The sequence below is a fragment of the Megalobrama amblycephala genome, linkage group LG13 (genome assembly GCF_018812025.1).
Source record: "Megalobrama amblycephala isolate DHTTF-2021 linkage group LG13, ASM1881202v1, whole genome shotgun sequence".
Taxonomy (NCBI): domain Eukaryota; kingdom Metazoa; phylum Chordata; class Actinopteri; order Cypriniformes; family Xenocyprididae; genus Megalobrama; species Megalobrama amblycephala.
Window position 1 is genome coordinate 5,025,221 of NC_063056.1, and position 18,679 is coordinate 5,043,899.

The 18,679-nt window shown below is 38.4% G+C and overlaps 1 protein-coding gene across 1 annotated transcript in view; it reads right to left on the bottom strand.

Moving 5' to 3' along the window:
- Positions 1-329: 329 nt before the first annotated feature.
- The window catches only part of tgfb2 (transforming growth factor, beta 2), a 54,303-nt gene continuing 35,953 nt past the window's right edge, over positions 330-18,679 (bottom strand). Inside the window, exons 3-7 of the mRNA XM_048151832.1 lie at positions 16,803-16,935; positions 11,119-11,229; positions 5,583-5,751; positions 2,833-2,986; positions 330-2,689 (exon numbers count right to left, since the gene is read on the bottom strand). Coding sequence (XP_048007789.1) covers positions 2,531-2,689; positions 2,833-2,986; positions 5,583-5,751; positions 11,119-11,229; positions 16,803-16,935 — 726 coding nt within the window. The 3' untranslated portion in view covers positions 330-2,530. The remainder of the gene's footprint in view (positions 2,690-2,832; positions 2,987-5,582; positions 5,752-11,118; positions 11,230-16,802; positions 16,936-18,679) is intronic.

Sequence of the window (18,679 nt, forward strand, 5' to 3'; positions counted from 1 at the left end):
TCGAACGACAAAGCACTAAGAAATCACTCTTGACTGAATAGCTTTTGTAACTTCAACAATGTTTTATCTTTAATTATTCAAAGACGTTTTTATGAAGTGTTATTTTATATTTGATTACTTTATTCTATCTCTGTATCTGAAAGCTGTTCATCAGCTGTTCTCATGTATTTATTTGTGCTGTTTCTTGTAGTTAGATTGTTTTTATTTTATTTTTTATTTGTTTATATAACTTTTCTCTATGCAAATGTATTTTTTAATAAGTATTTAACTTGTCTAATTGAAAACTAAAGCAAATTATCATTCCAAGGAGAGCACACACACACACCATCCCTTGTCACTTAAATAATTTATTTACCACTAGAGCACCACAACAGTAATGTGTTACAATACATCATAGTGGGTCAACAATATCGACATCATCATCATCATCATAGACAACAATAACAATAAACAGCTCTAGTGTGACAATGCTGGTGTCTCCTTCTGCTTCCTGTGTCTGCAGGAAGTCCACTGGCATTCTTGCCCTAATACAAATAAAATAAGTGTCACCTAAAAATCCTGGGCGTGAGTGGACGTTTCTCTTTTTCTCTTCTCTAATTCTGGTTAAGATAAGGACTTAAAAGGTGAACCTCCACCTGGAAGCCACTCACATCATCAGCTCATGTTATGCGGGTGAAGCTATAACTACGAATAAAAACCAGCAAACAATAGTTACAAATAATAAAACAAAAACAAAAAAAAAGTAGAAATAAAATAGTCAGTGCAATTCTTCATAACAAAGGATCACTTTCTCTGAGAGAAAACAAAATCACAAATTCAGGAAGACACTTTGAGATGTGTTTAAAACATTTCTCCATGAAAACGCTGCTGCAGTGCATTTGTCAAGCTGGCCTCTGCACAACATGTTCAAAAGGATGAACTGGGGTTACTGTCTCTCACTTACACGACCTGTCCGTTACATGTCTGTTCACATTCTTCAAATCCTTTCACTTTACTGACACAACTCTTCTCACATCAATAGCTACGTTTACATGCGAGACATTACTTCTCACGTCCTCCCAACTGGTCAGACTCGGAATATTTAAAAAAGCGCTTTCTATTTAGACGTCATCGAGGCAAAAATATGACAACTTTACTCATTATAAGTCTGGTTTTGATTGGAATATATGTAATGCACACGAATGTAAACGAATACGTGAATCGGATTGCAACGCTTAGGGAACGTTCAGAATCTGAAATCGGATCGGATTCAATGAACTGACGAAAATCAGCGCATGTAAACATACCTATTGTGAATTACCCACCATCGCCTCAGTCTCTGTACCATTCTGATGACATCACTTCCTTTCAACACTGTTGAGTTGCTGACATCACAGCTGCACCCGCTCTGTAATAAGGGAGCAAGGGACGAATTCAGGAAGTTGCCACTTTTGCGTGCTTTATTTCAGCACAAAACCAGCGTGTTATTCACTAACCACCCGTATTCCAGTTTAACCAGGCACTATATGCTCTGGTATAGCTCTGTGTGGTTTTCTGAAACGCCTCCTTTTTGCACACTAGCATAAACGTCTAGTTGCTTTTCTCTTTTAGATCAATTACTGTCATGCTGGAACAAAGCTTCTTGCGTAGCAATGTCGACACGTTTATATCTAGCTATCTGCGTGATGAAACATTTGGCTTAATGGCACAGACATTTGATAGAAACTGCCACAATAATGTAAGAATGTGCAATGGTTTTGCTTGCAATGTGTTGGCCAAGCATTCGCGACGGCAGTTGCAGTTGTACTTGTGTAGAGAATGTTTCTGACCTAAATGACTGTTCGCAATGGAACAAAAACGTCCTTGGCTGCTTGGAGCAACATGACTTGTTGGTCTTGGCCTTTTTTACACCATGTAAGGTGGTAAAACTATGTCTTTCTGAGGCACGCATTAACTTTAAAAATATTTCATCTTTCAGTCGCCAACTCTACCCCCTTGCAAAAACGGTTTATTCGTGCCAAACTTGGAGTTCATTTGCAACAGCTACACAGTTTGCGACAAACGCTTGCCAGAAGTTTCCAGCTCTTCACCGTTATTGGTGAACAATATCATGGGTTTTAAATATTATCAAATAGTCAAGCAAACAATATCTGAATTATTGAGGGAAACAAAATCAACAACAACAATGACCAAAAAAAAAAAGAAAAAAAAAAGTGTTTGTTTGAAATAAATGGAACAAGGGATTTTTCTTCCGCTTGCTTCACATATAGACACCTATAACATACTTCCAGTGTTTGCCAAACTCACATCCATAGAGTGATGAGTGGGTGACGTGACACAAGCCGACAGTTCACACATCCACACACCATTCAGATGTGTGTTTTTACGTATCATCTTGGTTTTTGAGAGTTTTTGATGGTCTGTACTTGTTGTAGGAACTATTCTGTAGGAAGTACCTTGACACCCTGCCCAGCTTGTTTGTGATTGGGTTTAAATTATTGTATGTTTGTTCGTGTGAGTGTGTGTTCTCGGAAATGGAGTTAATCGGTTCCTAGCTGCACTTGCAGGACTTGACAATCATGTTGGAGAGCTGCTCAATTTTGGGGTTTTTGCCGATGTAGTAGAGGATTGTGAGGGGTTCCAGATCCTGAGACACACAGCAAGGAGATGCAGACGCTTCTGGATTAATGGTGTTATAGAGGCCAAGGATCTGAAACGGGACATGAAATGCAGTTATTCAAACTATTTATCTGTTGTCTTAGTAGCTTTACATCTACAGTAGAATCTTTCCAGCTCATTCCAACCAAGCACAAGGTAATAAACGATAAAGGTTTTTGTCCTACAGTGTCTTACATTGCTGTGCTGAGTGTCTGCGCTCCACAGATACGGACAGGCTCCTGCACAGAAGTTGGCGTTGTAACCTTTCGGTTCGTGGATCCACCTCCAGCCCAGATCCTTCTTGAAGTCGATGTAGAGAGAGCGTAAACAGCAGTTGTCCTGCACATTTCTGTGGGATGATAAACAGAACTGATGTTTAACCCAATGGCTTGAGGGCCAGAGAAGTTTGGCATGCAAAAATTCTATTTTGCCGTATTGCTGCTACGCCTTCATATTACATGCACATAAAACTGCATATTCTTTAAAATATAAATAATCAATTATAAGCTTAAAATGAGAGGGGGAAAAAACACTTTTTGACAGAAATAACAGCAGTAGAGTTCTCTATAACTCTATGCATATGTTCACAAGACTAGTTTTACATGAATAGATTGTCCACCGTTGAATCCCACAGTAAATTTTGTAGAGGCATTTTTTTGTTTGTTTGTTTGTTCTACAAATGCATTTGTAGGACATGTACAATAGTGGTATATGTTAAATGTCCAGCATTCAGAATAAAACGAAGCAAGAAAAACCTTTAAATTTAATTTCAGTTATTGAACTTGAATTTAAAATGGAATTGAATTTAAAGAACTGCTCAAAATGTAGTTTTTAATAATACATTTGATATTTTTACCCATAAACATGTTCATACACAAAACGTACAGTAGTGGCCAAAAGTCATGTCTGGCCTAGGTAAATTGACATCTTCACCCTTTATTCAAATATTATTAAAAATGCGTTAAAAATTTTGTAAGCACGTTGTGTATATTGTGCTTTAGTCAGTTGTTTAATTTGTGATGATAACACAATGAAACATGCCAAATTGTGCAGACAAAATTTTTAGTCAGGCTGTCATACAAAGAAATTATGAACACATGAAAAAACAAGAGAACCAATGAAATAATAACAGATTATTAGAAACTGATTATGCTGTAGTCAGTGTATGCTTTTTCCTGTGAGCTTTTTGTTTTTCTTTTTTTTGCATAGTAAAAAACCGAAGCTTGTTTCAGCCATGAAATAAAAAATAAAAAAGGCAATAAAAAAACTTTCAATAGCGAATTAATATCTGACTTTTTTTCTCAGAATTGTGTTAAAAAGTCAGAATTGTGAGTTATTAAGTCAGAATTGTGAGATATAAATTTTGAATTGCAAATTATAAAGTAAGAATTGCATGATATAAAGTTAGAATTGCAGTTATAAAGTAAGAATTGCATGATATAAAGTCAGAATTGTGAGTTATAAAGTCAGAAATGTGAGTAATAAAGTTAGAATTGCGAGATTTAGTCAGAATTGCGAGATATAGTTAGAATTGCAAGTTATAAAGTCATAATTGTGAGTTATAAAGTTAGAATCGCATGATATAAACTTAGAATTCTGAGTTATAAAGTCAGAATTGCGAGATATAAAGTTAGATTTGCAAGTTATAAAGTCAGAATTGCGAGATATAATGTTAGATTTGCGAGTTATAAAGTCATAATTGTGTAATATAAAGTCAGAATTGCATGTTGTAAAGTCAGAATTGGGTGATATAAACAATTCTGAGAAAAAAGTAAAAAATATGCAATTGCGAGTTTATATCACGCAATTCTGACTTTTTAACTCACAATTGTGTTTAAATCTTGCAACTCTGACAAATAAAGTCAGAATTGCAATTGCAAGAAAAAAAGTCCGAATTGTAAGATAAAAAGTTGCAATTACCTTTAATATTTTTATTTATTTAGTGGCAGAAACAAGCTTCCATAAAAACCTGTAACAGTGGTCCTTTTCCCCCAAAATAATTTTGTTAAATAAATACCTTAACCAAGTTTAGTGTTTTGTTCTTCCCTCATATTTAAAATATTTGAAAAAATATTGCTAAATGAGTATTGGATTAATGTAATTTCACTGTGACTAAATCAATTCTAATTCACAAACATTTAAAACATTTATAGACATTTAAAATATTGATGACTTATCCTGCGCTACAGTTTTCTGACCAATCAAATGCTTTCTAGAATGAGAATGCCCCTCCCCCTAATATAACCTGCAACTGACTAGAAAGTAGCAAATAATGGTTCACAGCTGTGATGTGTTTACTGTCGACTGGCTATTTAAAAAAAAAGAGAAAAAGGATGAGTCCTTGGAGATGTCCCACCCAAACCCTCTATTCCAATAGAAATTTGTCAATACAGGAAAGAAAATGTTTTTTTTTTTTTGTTTTTTTCTTTTCAAGTGATTTCTTAAAATTTTGAATTCTGGCCAACACTGAAAATCAGATCAAACCACTTTCCAATTTCAATGTCGATTTTTCTTCTTATGATTTGGACAGAAATGTATGATAGTTTCTCAGCTTGTTAATACTGGATGTTATCATGGAAGTTATGTCACGATATGTCAGGAAGTATAAAATTAACAGCACATTCGTATAACATGATCGTGACAGCAATGGGCTTGACGAGAGAGAATACAGATGATTTTTATTAAAAGACAATCGAGCCACATTAGCTTTAATCTAACAGTGAAAAGTTTTCCAGTTCATTGATTAAGTTCAGTCTGCTTTGATAGGTGGTCCAGTCTGCTTTGATATGTGGCCCAGAGATTGCATAATCCTGGACTGACATCTGGCAACGACAGATGAGCATCTATAGAGATACCAGAAGCACTGTGCTGTTTTAAACACTGTTGTGCTTCAGATACAGACTCTGGGGAAAAGGTCAGTTCAGCTGTTTATGAAAAGGTCCTACCTGGAGCAGAAGGCTGCATCCAGAGCTCGTTTCTGTCGGTGGCTCTTGTGTTGGGACTCCAGACGGTACGATGGAAGCAGCATCAGCAGCAGGTGTGGAGACTGGCCACTGTGACGGCGCTTTTTAAACATCTTCAGATCCCCTCCGTGCACAAAGCTGTCATCTATGCCTGTGAACCAGGCAGAAATCAGACAGAAATCAACCAATTATACAGGGCGTTCCTGCAGCTCAATCAGTAGAGTATGGTGCTGGAAACGTCATGGGTTCGATTCCCAGGGAGTCATTTATTTAAGTTGCATTTTTAGATTGGTGTAATTGAAAACGTCTCAGGTTACAGATGTAACCCTGGTTCCCTGAGTAGGGAACGAGACGCTGCGTGATAACGTATTGGGAACCTTCTGCGTGATGTCGTCACTGAAGCACTCATGTATCTAGCCAATCGCGTAGCGAGACGTCAGAGATGGGTGACGTCATGGACCAGGAAATTATAAAGCACACGCGGATGCAGAGCACGCTAGCTTCTAAGTAAGTCTGAAGCAAGCACTCACAAGTGTGCAGGGGTACGGCAAGAGACGCAGCGTCTCGTTCCCTACTCAGGGAACCAGGGTTACATCTGTAACCTGAGACGTTCCCTTTCGTGGGAACTATCGACGCTGCGTGATAACGCATTGGGAACGCAATCCCAACTGAGCCGTAGCTCAAACACTTGTCAAAGTTATCTTGACAAAACAGAGGACCCCGGAGTGGAGCCGATATCAAGGTTATAATACTTAATAAATGTGTGCTGGCATGACCATCCAGCTGCATCACATATATCACCCATGGAAACTCCTGACATCAAAGCTTTTGATGCCGCCATACCCCTAGTCGAATGGGCGCGAACATTCAAAGGAGAAGGCTGTTCGGCCGCTTCATAGGCAAGTGAGATGGTCTCGACCACCCACTTGGTCATTCTCTGTTTTGATGCTGGGCCCCCTTTTTTAGGGGACCCATAACAGACAAACAATTGATCTGACTTACACCACAGGGCAGCTCTGTGGACATAAGCATCCAAAGCCCTTACTGGGCACAACAGATTCAATTTTTCCTGATCCGCAGATTCAAATGGAGGTGGATAGATGGACTGAAGCACAATGGGGATACAGGAATGCTTTCACCATTCCTGGAGCAAATTCAAGAAAAGAGGGAGCAACAGAGAGTGCTTGTAAGTCTCCTATCCGCTTCAGAGAAGTGATAGCCAATAAAAGAATCGTTTTAAGAGTGAGGAACCTCTCAGGAACCTCCTCTAGTGGTTCAAAGGGAGCCTCAGCTAACCCCTGTAAGACCACAGCCAAGTCCCAGGTCGGAACCCTTGTGCGCACTGGAGGCCTCAACCTCAGTGTGCCACGGAGGAAGCGTGTGACGAGGGGGTCTCGACCTACCGAGATATTCCCCTCAAGAGGAGCATGATATGCTGAAATTGCTGCAACGTAAACCTTTAAGGTTGAGTGAGATAGACCTCCAAGAATTTTTCCTGGAGGAATTTTAGCACACAGCTAATGGAAGAAAGGACAGGGTCCGTATTATTATGTCTACACCAGGTAGAAAACAAATTCCATTTGTAGGCATACAACTTCCTCGTGGCGGGAGCTCTGGAATTAAGAATGGTCTCCACAACCTCGGTTGGGAGACCAGCATCTACGAACCTGGCCCCCTCAGAGGCCAAGCCCATAGTTTCAGTCGTTCTGGGTGGGGATGTATAATCATGCCGCCCGCTTGAGACAGGAGGTAAGTCTGAGAGGAAGCTCCATTGGGGAGCCGTTGAGTAATGACACTAGGTCTGAAAACCATATCCTGGTTGGCCAGAATGGGGCTACCAGTATTAGATTGGCCCCTTCTCGGCGTACTTTTTCCAGAACTCCCGGGAGCAGGGCGATCGGGGGAAATGCGTACAGGTGCAGCCTCGGCCACGTCTGTACCATAGCATCCAGACCCAGAGGTGCTGGATGTGTTAGGGAGTACCAGAGCGGACACTGGGTTGACTCTCCCGAAGCAAACAGGTCGACTTCCGCTCATTTTGATGTCCCGGGATGTAAGCTGCCCTCAGCGAGAGCAGCTTCCCTTGAGACCACAGGAGGATCTGACGGGCCAAGTAATATAGTCGGCGAGACCGCAGACCCCCCTGATGATTTATATATGCAACCACTGCAGTGTTGTCCATACAAACCAACACATGGTAACCTCTCAGGTCTGGGAGAAAGTGTTTTAGAGCTTGGAACACTACCATCATCTCTAGCCGATTTATGTGCCAAGAGAGCTGATGGTCTTCCCATAGACCCTGAGCTGAGCGACCACTCATGATCGCTCCCCAGCCTGTGAGGGAGGCATCTGTCGTAAGCATTACGCGATGAACAGTGGCCCCCAACACGGGTCCCTGGGACAGGAACCGGGGGTCTTTCCACATGGTCAGAGAACGAAGACATCGTTTTGAGACTTTGATCATGCGGAAGGGATTTCCCCTCGGGGAGAACCACTGTAGGGGTCTCATGTGCAGAAGGCCAAAAGGTATTACGTTGGACGCAGCTGCCATCAGACCCAGCAGTTTCTGGAACTGTTTTACAGTGAGTGACTGGCCTAACTTCACCCCTTTCATTGCCATAAGAATGACACTCACCCGAGCGGGAGACAAATGTGCCCGCATCGTGGTGGAGTCCCACACTACACCCAGATAATTGGTGGATTGAGCTGGAACTAGCACACTCTTTTTGGCATTGAGCCTCAGCCCAAGCCTCTTCATATGGGACAGAACAACATCTCGATGTTGAACTGCTAGTTGCTCTGACTGAGCTAGAATCAACCAATCGTCGATATAATTCAGTATGCGAATGCCCTGGATCCTCAATGGAGCCAGAGCTGCGTCCACGCATTTCGTGAATGTGCAGGGTGATAATGATAGGCCAAACGGAAGAGGAAGAGAGGTGAAGCGCTGGTGCATCTCTCTGGGGGGAAGAAACCGCTACGCGTGCTTCCGCCGCCTGAGAAGAGGCACTGGGGCTGGCAGGTAAAGGGCGAGATAAGGCTGGGCCCGTCTCAACCCCCTCTGCCAGCTCCATTTGCGAACGCCAACCGGAGCACCCTCTTTATTGTTAAAGAGTGCCCGGCGTGATCTTAAAACTCTGAGGGTGAGCTTTTCGCAATGGACACAGACAGCCCCCTCAAGAGCTGCCTGTGCATGCTCAACCCCCAGGCAGACAACACACATCTCATGGGTGTCCCCATCTGGAATGTAGCGTGTGCATGGATGAACACACTGCTTGAAATGTCTGCCTTCCGCCATTTTAACTCGTGTCTTTTTATTCACAATATATATATATATATATATGTGTGGTGTAACTGCAATACTCTTGTCCTCAGACGAAGAGATAATGTTTGTGGCAATGATAGCGAGACAAACAACACCAAATAAGACACACAAGATAACATAGAGCGCTTGCTGAAGACACAGAAGCTAGCGTGCTCTGCATCCGCGTGTGCTTTATAATTTCCTGGTCCGTGACGTCACCCGTCTCTGACGTCTCGCTACGCGATTGGCTAGATACATGAGTGCTTCAGTGACGACATCCCGCAGAAGGTTCCCAATGCGTTATCACGCAGCGTCGATAGTTCCCACGAAAGGGAATCATGGTTCTGTTAATATTCTCCATAGAAACAATTAAAAGAAACAATTGTGTTTAATATTACTTTTGCTGTTGCAGGACACATCATGGTTATAGTTTTACTGATTGCTGAAATTATTGTAGATTTTATTAATTTGTCTGTTGTTTTTTATTTTTTAGAAGATACATCATACAAACTATGATGCATATTTCAAAAGACATCACCACTAAGGTATTTTAAAGTTGTCTTTATTTATACTATCGTAAATTAAATTAACCATTCACTAACAAAATATTTTAGTTTTATCCTAACTGAACTTTCTACTGTCATATTATAGCTTTTATTTATGGTAAAATTAAGTGGTAAAAGCAAAAAAAAAAAAAAAAAAAAAATAATAATAATAATAATATATATATATATATATATATATATATATATATATATATATATATATATATATATATATATATATATATATATGAAAATAAAACTATATTAAAATATATTAAAATAAAAATATATATATATATATATATGCACACACAAATATATTTATATATAAGTCATGAAAAATTATTTTACATTTTTTTATTTTAAATTTTACATTATTATAAACATTTCTTATATTATATTTCTACATATTTATATATACACATAATACATATACACAGCACACACACACACACATATTATGTAAACGCAAACTTTTATTTTGGATGCGATTAATCGCAATTAATTGTTTGATAGCACTAATATTAAGTAATTTTTTGGCTTGTGTCTAAAGCAAACTGATTAAGTATGGTAAGGTCTTTGAATGACTGTTTATGTCTTTGCGGAAATAAACATTTTGAATTAACATTAAATCAAAATTTAAAATTTGAACAAACCATAAATATAATTTAAGGTAAAATGTCTGTAAGAAATTAAGAGTATTTTTTAAGTAAGTAAAAGTTTTTTTTTTTTTTTTTCTTCAGTGTACCTTGAATTCAATGTCAATTTGGATAAAATCTGCCAAAAACAGTTAACCAGGAGAGGTGACATTTTTATAGAAAAACATAAAGCTGGAAAACATAAAACTGCTGTAGGTGTAGTTGTTAATATTATATTTTTTCAGTCTTCTTTAATGCAGACAACATATGGAGTATTTCAGGAACATTAGATGATATTAATAATCATTAAGAGGTGCATTAAACCCCCTCAAACCATGATCTGAGTAATTTGTAATCAGGATCTAGAAAGGTCCGTGAGCCGGGACTCAAACTCAGATCGCCCGAAGTGCCACCGCGCTATATGTCGGAATGCTGCCCACGAGGCTACTGGGTCTGACTTGTCAAAAAATTCTTTAAATAATAGTAATATTAATAATAATAAATTATATATTTTTTAATAGGACCAATAGTCAAGGAGAAGAATCAACATGTGTCTAGAAAACATAAAAACTTGTTCAATACCATTGAAAAAAAGCAGTATCTGACTCGAATCTGGAAGCTAGACAAAGGGTGGAAACTTTAAACAATTTCAAATATAAGCTAGTTTTCATTTGTGTCACATGTTTTGGTCAATACATAATTCCCATGTCTTCAGTTGCGTTGTTTCATAGTTTTGATGACTTTATTATTATTCTAAAATGTGACAAATAGGCATAATCTATAATGAGTTGGTGTGTCCAGACTGTTTTTTCTGCATCCTTTTGCTTTGAATTTATTTGGGGGGATTCAGGCCTCAATCAGACCCACTTCTTTCTGACAAAAAGTAAATATATATCTGATGGACTCTATGAAGAAATAAAAACATTTTTTTTCCCCACTTTTCTTTTCTTTTTCTCCAAGACACACACACACACACACACAGCCCTAACACACAAACTAACACACTCACTCGCACCCCCACCCAAAGCCACCTGCAAAGCGTGTCTCCAGCTCCTCGCTCTTGTTGGGGATGATGTAATTATTTGACGGCACAAATGTGCAGCAGGGACAGTGCAGGCTGATCTTGAATCCATTGTTTCTGTCTGGTGGGAGAGAAAAACAGTGAAAAAACCCTACATGCACAGCAAGGTCAGATAATCTACAGCAGATAAATGAGCTCATCTCTGGATCGGGCCCCTGATTTGAGTGAGTTAGGCTGAGATAGCCCACTCCCATGATCCCTCAGGAGTCACACACCGTCACTGCTGTCTCTCAGCTCCAGCATTCATCATAGCCACTCTAGTAATGCTGAATATCTCCCGCTGTAGCCTCTGCTGTGCGGATGTCTATCGCTCTCCTGCGTAATGTGATGGAGAACCGCTGGGCTCCAACTGTTATGAGCTCATGTATGCTGACGATGATCCTACACCATCATGATTTCTTTTGCCCTGGCCTGTTATTATTGCTATTCTCTTACACTTTGAAAAACTATGGTGAAAACTCACTAAACTTTGCATGCATTGAGGATGTGATTTTTTTGAAGACTATTAAAGTACATTTTACAGGGAAATATTACTTCACACTTTCTACTTCAAAATGTCATGTTTAATTCAATGTGTTACTTACCATTTCTTTGTAATTATTTGTGAATTTTAGCAATTTATAAGTGGAAATTGTTTAAAAGTAAATTCTACTTCTTTCAGAAGAACACAATCGGAGATATATTTATATATATTCTGCCTCTTCCAAGCTATATAATGGCAGTGAATGGGAGGGGGGGGGGAGTTAAAGCAAAAAAAAAAGAAAAAATCCATCCATCATAAAAGTAATCCACACGGCTCCAGGGGGTTAATAAAGGCCTTCTGAAGCGAAGCGATGCGTTTGTGTAAAAAAAAAAAAAAAAAAAAAAATCCATATTTAAAGTGCCCCTATTATGGATTTTTGAAAATGACCTTTTATGCAGTGTGTGTAATGTAGCTGTATGTGAATGTAAACAGACCGCAAAGTTGTAAAGCTGACAGTGCATCACAAATAAAGTTATTGTCTCTCAAAATAAAGAGTCAACTCTAAACCACTTAAACAAGTTGTTTTTAGTTTGAATCCCATTTTGCAAAATTCACACTTCAATAGTTAACACATTTGCATAATGCCCGCCTTTGATCTACGTGGACATCCCATGAAAACTTGAACCCTCTCAAACGCTGTAGCTCATTCGTGTGGATAACATGTTGACAAGACGCTGTGCTCTGCGCTGTGAAAGGGAATTCGGTTTATTTTCACTTCCAAAGGATGTGGCTGTGAAGAGTCAGTGGTTAAAGATGGTTCAGTATCCACTTTATTTGGACCAACTTCCTGCTCAGAATCACAAACTGTATAGTGTGATTAATTATTGATTTTATACCGAGTGTTCAAAATACATAGTTTTGTGTTTTAGCTATATTGTGCATGTCTCCGACTAACCGGCTAACTCATGTTATCACTGTCTTACTGATATACTTCTGCTAATCAGCTGTGGGCCACTATTACCTAAAACTGTGTCCATTAATGCAGATTGTCTTTCATTCTTACTACTTTGAGTAATAATAAAGGATGGAGCAAGATTCGTTTTACAAAATTTAATAGTCATTCATGTTAGTTCTCGGCTAAAGCATGCACTGTTATTGACACAGCTAACTCCCTTGGGTCGGCGGTCACGCCGGCGTGATCACCGCGGTTTTTTCTAACCAGTGTGAAAGAGACTCAAAATACTCTGTCAATGTTGCACATACAATTAAGAGTTATACACCATTTTAATCTGTGGAAAATCTTCTTTTATTTGTGTACACTCAGAGTAACAACAAAATGTTGTGCTTTTTGTAAAATAAAGAAAACTAACATGATGCGTGATTTCTCGTCTCCCTCTGAACGAAGTCCAATCTGATAGTTCTCAGAAAATGAACTGTAACTTAGTGAATACTAATCACAAAAAAATGAGACTTCTGTCTAAAAAAATGTTGAAATGTCAGTTTTTAAATCGTGTAAGTCAAATCGAAAACAAATATTTTCTGTTTATGTAATCTGTATGAAAAGAGAGCCATGTCAGAAGTCCATGATTCAGCTCATTATCCTCTAATGCGGCCACGCCACGGAGCCAGCGCTATTCAGACGCAAATTCAGTCAATACATGCATACATCATCTCAATCGTGTATTTATTGTCTTGAAAAGTGTTTTGAATAGCCATAGTTAGCGATCTCTGGCCTCTGTTAGTTCAGTTATTTCCTGGATTGCCTATTCTTCTTTAGCAGGCATTTGTGGACAAAAGGGGCAGAGCGCCCTCCGGCTGCAAGTATGAATTGAAAACACAGTATCTAGCGCTCATAGTAATGACAATAAATCCTGAATAAATATTACTCCTCTGTATAGAAAATTGACAAACATATGAGAATCCATCAATATTTCTCCAAATGTGCATGCTTTTAAGCTAAAAGCCTATATGAAATGCCATAGAGGTAACATAACTGTTCAGACACTTTGTATCATAGAAATACATTATATTTTGAAGTATATAATAGAATACCATTATTTTAAATTGTAATAATATTTCACAGTATTGCTGTTTTTTCTGTATGTTTGATTTACACCATGATGAGATTTGAGACATGATCAACATCAGAGGGTTTTTTCACAGCCTACCTATCTGAAAGAGCTTATTATTTATGCAGCTCATTAGAGCTCTTTATGCGATTATTTTGTCTTCTCAGGTGAGAATCACCCATTATTCATGATGATTCACGCCTCCACGCATACTGTGTTTCTTGACCAAGGATGTTTTAGAAAATTTAAATCTCTCTATTGTTTTATATGAACAAACAGGCAGCATAATTTTTACCTCATTTTGAAGCAAAAACTCTAGTCTACAACCTCAAATACCCAGAAGTCTTGTGAACAAAGATTTAATATATATTTTTTGGCTTTATTTCAGTGACTTTAGTTTTTTGTTTTTTCAATAACCACACATAAATGTTATTCCTTCAAAAATACAAACATGTACATACATGTTCCTCACATATTATTGTAGCCTAGTTTGTGCTGAATACAGTGTAATGACACTTTTTCCATTAATATGTTTATGAACAACTGAAAAAAGCACAAATGTCAGGGCATGTCAAAACTTCTCCAGGGCCCCAAAAATCCTCAGACCCCTGAGGGTTAATGATACAGTTCCCACATGTGCACCGCGATAAACTAGAAATATACACATTGGTTTGTTGATGGACATACACTTGTTAATGCTGATGGTGAGGAATTACATTTGCAACATCTCATGATGAACGTCAAATTGAGAAACGTCCAGCTCAAGTCGTCCTTGCGATGGATGATCGGGTTGAATAACTAGTTCTTCTAATATTTCATCATCGGTCTCGCGCTCGGAGTGATATGGTAAAATCGACGCCATCGCTACTATCTTTACAGTGTGTACAATCACTGAGCTTTAGGAAGGTCTGGAGCTGTAAGTGGTAGACCAATCACAATAAACTGGGCCATCTGGCCAATCAGAGCAGAGCAGGCTCGCAGAAAGGAGGAATTAAGAGAAACTGAAGCATCGGACAAGTCGTTTGAGAATCACTGAAAAATGTGGTGATGTGCAATGTATATTATGAGAAAATGAAAGTGTTTTTTGACCTTTGATGCATGTAAACCTGTTATAGGAGACCTCCAAAACAAAATTGAGAACCTTTAAAATAGCACGATAGAGGGACTTTAAAACTTTATTAACTATAATAACCAGCTTCTGGCAGACAACCATACGCATCGTGTTGCAGCGGAAGAGTGACCTCTGACCCGACGCATGACATAATGAGGAAGGTGAGGATAGAGCAAAACAAATCTCCGGTCACGAATTAGACATCCAAAAATGAGAATTTTTCAAGAGAGTATTTCGATATAAGAGGAGCTTGAGTTTGTTGCACAGCCCTATTTGTTTAAATCGCAAGAGGCGTCTAAACCGGGTGTGTCTCATACGTCCTGAAAAGTGAAGCTGTGTGCTCTTTGATCGCCCCCTGCTGGCTGGATGCAGTACATGTCATAAACCCCGCCCTCTCAATGCAGTCGAATGAGACTTCAGTGAAAACTTAAAAAGAAATTCTGCTTCAAATAAAACTTTCTGAAAGATGGTTTTGGTCATTTAAGGTAGTTGTTATCACGCTGATATATATTCAACTGTTTGTTTTTGTGATAATTTAGATTTTAGCTAGCAATTTGATGCTATAAAAACGGGGCGTGTCGTCTTGATTCGCAGTTGATTGACAGCTTGTCTGAGGACTGTCGGAGCTTCGAGGGACGATTGAAGATGTATAACTAACTATTAATTTTCAATTTCTTTGTTATTTAACACCAACAAAATGAGTTGTTCAGCAGTAAACTGTACTAACCGACCTACAGGATCTGACGGATCACTGAACTTTTTTCTGTAACATTAAATGTCGGCTTCATAAGCTAATTAGTAAATGTTATTAGTTAAGATAACACACCTAATGTTAACCATGTCGGGAAAAAGCAGATGATTGTTATCTGGCAGTTACTTATTATTTTTTATGGGTATAAAATAATAATTAGCAGGACAAAACTAGTGATAGCCTACTCTAATTACAGCAATCGATCTCCTGTAACGTTAGTTGAGCTTGATTTAAAATGGCAGGACCGTTTCTGACGATTTAGAGTTGTTTCTAGTGGCATATTATATTGAGTTTATCTACTGAATTTGCCGTTTCAAAAATATTATTGCTCTAGAAACAGAATAGCCTATTATTTTAGAGGTAGAATTTTAAATTGTGTATAATTTTTATAGTCCATTTAAAATACATGAATGATGACGCAGTCGTCTGGGCAGAAGTTTGATACCGCGACTCCGCCTCCGGGCTCCACTGACGATTCCTTCGGCGCATGCCCAGGCTCCAAGCTTTTTTTTTTTTGACGTATTGCGTAGCGTGTCAGCGCCCATTCGTCGGCCCATTTTGGCTTCAGTTCATTATAATGGAAGGAAGCGGCGTTGCGTCGTCCATCTTTTTTTACAGTCTATGGTCTAAACTTACGATACTCCAACATCCTACCTAATACATCGTGTCACGGGTTAAAGTTTTAAATATGGATATTTTTCTCACAAAATCCCATTGCTTCACTTCAGAAGGTATGGATTACTTGGATAGCTTGTGAGAGCCAGGATACTTTTAAATATATCTCCGATTGTGTTTGTCTGAAAGAAGATAGTCATATACACCTAGGATGGCTTGAGGGTGAGTGAATCATGGGGTAATTTTCATTTTTGGGTGAACTAAAAGTAAAACTATTAATTTTATTATTACAAAGTCCACTTTTTAAAAGTGTACTTAAGTTGACAAATAAAGTGTACTCTCTTTAAGTGGCCTTTTATTTCCTTCATACTGTATATTATAGTACACTACAAGTGCACATTCAATACAATTAAGCACACTTTGTTTTCACAAGGGACACACCCATGAGTACAAGATGAGTCATCAAAATATTGGGTCGAGAAAGATTGACATTTTTTGTCAATGTTTTGGAGAAAACTACCATTAATGTTCAAGTTTGGTTTCATTAGGTCTTTAAGTTGGTAGGACTTATACATAAATATGAACAAAATAGACATTAATAGTAAAACACTCTGACACTCTTTACCTCTGTGCAGCAGCCACTCACTGACAGCCTCCGTCACGTCGAACGACAGCCACTCCCCCTCCATACGGGTGCGCACCACCTTGCTGTCAATGTAGCGCTGTGTGGGTGACGTGAGCTCTTTATGACCTAAAATCTAAAGAAACAGGAAACACATCAGCATCGGTCGACCACAGACCGCAAACACTGTCATGGATGTGCCAGCCCCGGTTCACCCCGTATAAAGCGGTACCCTGTCCAGTGCCTCAACAGCAGTTCCCTTCCTCCCATTGGAAGCTCCCTGATTGATTAGCCAGGCCTGGGAAATGCTTGGAGAGGCTGTGGTGGCGGAAACAGATGCTGGACAGGGTGCACTGTTATTCCTCTGTCCTTCGTGGCTGCGTGTTTACATTGGACAGCGCAGCTCTTAATGCGTAAAACACTGCTTCAGCTGCAACGCTGCAACGGCGCAGCTTCCTTCCATCAGGCCGCGGAGGTGAACGTGGGATGGAGAGGCTCAGACGGAGGCCAAAACGGAGATACTAATTGTAGGATCCTTAGACCGGAGCTACAGGGGTCTGCTGTCCATAAACCAGGCTTTTGGGCCAATTTGGAATCTAGTTACACAACTGCTGATATGGAGATAAATCTTCACGCTGAACTGCAATAACACTTGATTGGTTTAACAGGAGAGCTGAATCACTAAGATATGAGCGATCTATTCATTTATTGTAAAATACACAGAAATTAATACTTTTATTCAGCAAGGATGCATAAACTGCTCAAAAGTGACAGCAAAGACATTTATAATGCTACAAAAGATTTGTATTTGAAATAAATGATATTCCCTTAAAGAATCTTGAAAAATGTGTCACGTTTTCCACAAAAATATAAAGCATCACAACTGGTTTCAACATTGATAATAAGAAATGTTTCTTGAGCAGCAAATCAGCATATTATTTTTATTTTAAATTGTAGTACATTTTAACAATATTACTGTTTTTACTACATTTTGGTTTAAATAAATGCGGCCTTGGTGACTTTCTTACTGGCCCCAAAGTTTTGAAAGCTATTTGTGCCTTCACTCTAAAAAATTCTGTGTTAAAAACAACCCAAGTTGGGTTGAAAATGGACAAACCCAGCAGTTGGGTTAAATGTTTTCCCAATTAAAATCTGGCTTAAAATGAACGCTAAATAGGTTGGAAATTAAAAATCAGACACATAATTACTAGAAGCAACAATAATAATCAAAAGGTGAACATTTTTTAATAAGCAATTTAAGAAATGTTTATTGTTTAATATTATTCATTAATATTATTAAGAAATGCTAATTTCCAACACACTTTGGGTTCATTTTAAGCAAGCAATACAGCAATTTTTAAACAATAGTTGAGTTAAATGAAACTACCCAGCAGGTTGGGCAAATATTTAACCCAACTACTGGGTTAAAACAACCCAATCGCTGGGTTTGTCCATTTTCAACCCAACTTGGGTTGTTTTCAACAGCTCTTCTGTAATAAACATATTTAATTTCTGGATTAAAATAGGTTTTTATCTTCAAATCGCCAGTCCTGACATTTGTGAAGCAGTTTTGTTGAAATATTATAAATATCTGAAAAAGTTTTGTCCAAGTCATATGACGACTGTCAATGTCACTGATATTCATCAAATAAGAAATTCATGATATTTGAAAAAAAAAGAAAGAAAAGAAAAAAAAAGGTTTGCCATTTTCTTGGTCTTGAATAAAGTACAGGGAAAATAATAGGGAAGTTGCATAAAATATTGCTCTTTCTTCTTTTTCAGGTTGAGCTGTTTCACCATTTTTTCATACATCAAACTTCAGACATCAGTCCATTCTTGAAGCAAACTTTTGCCTGTATGGTGATTAAATTGACTGTTTT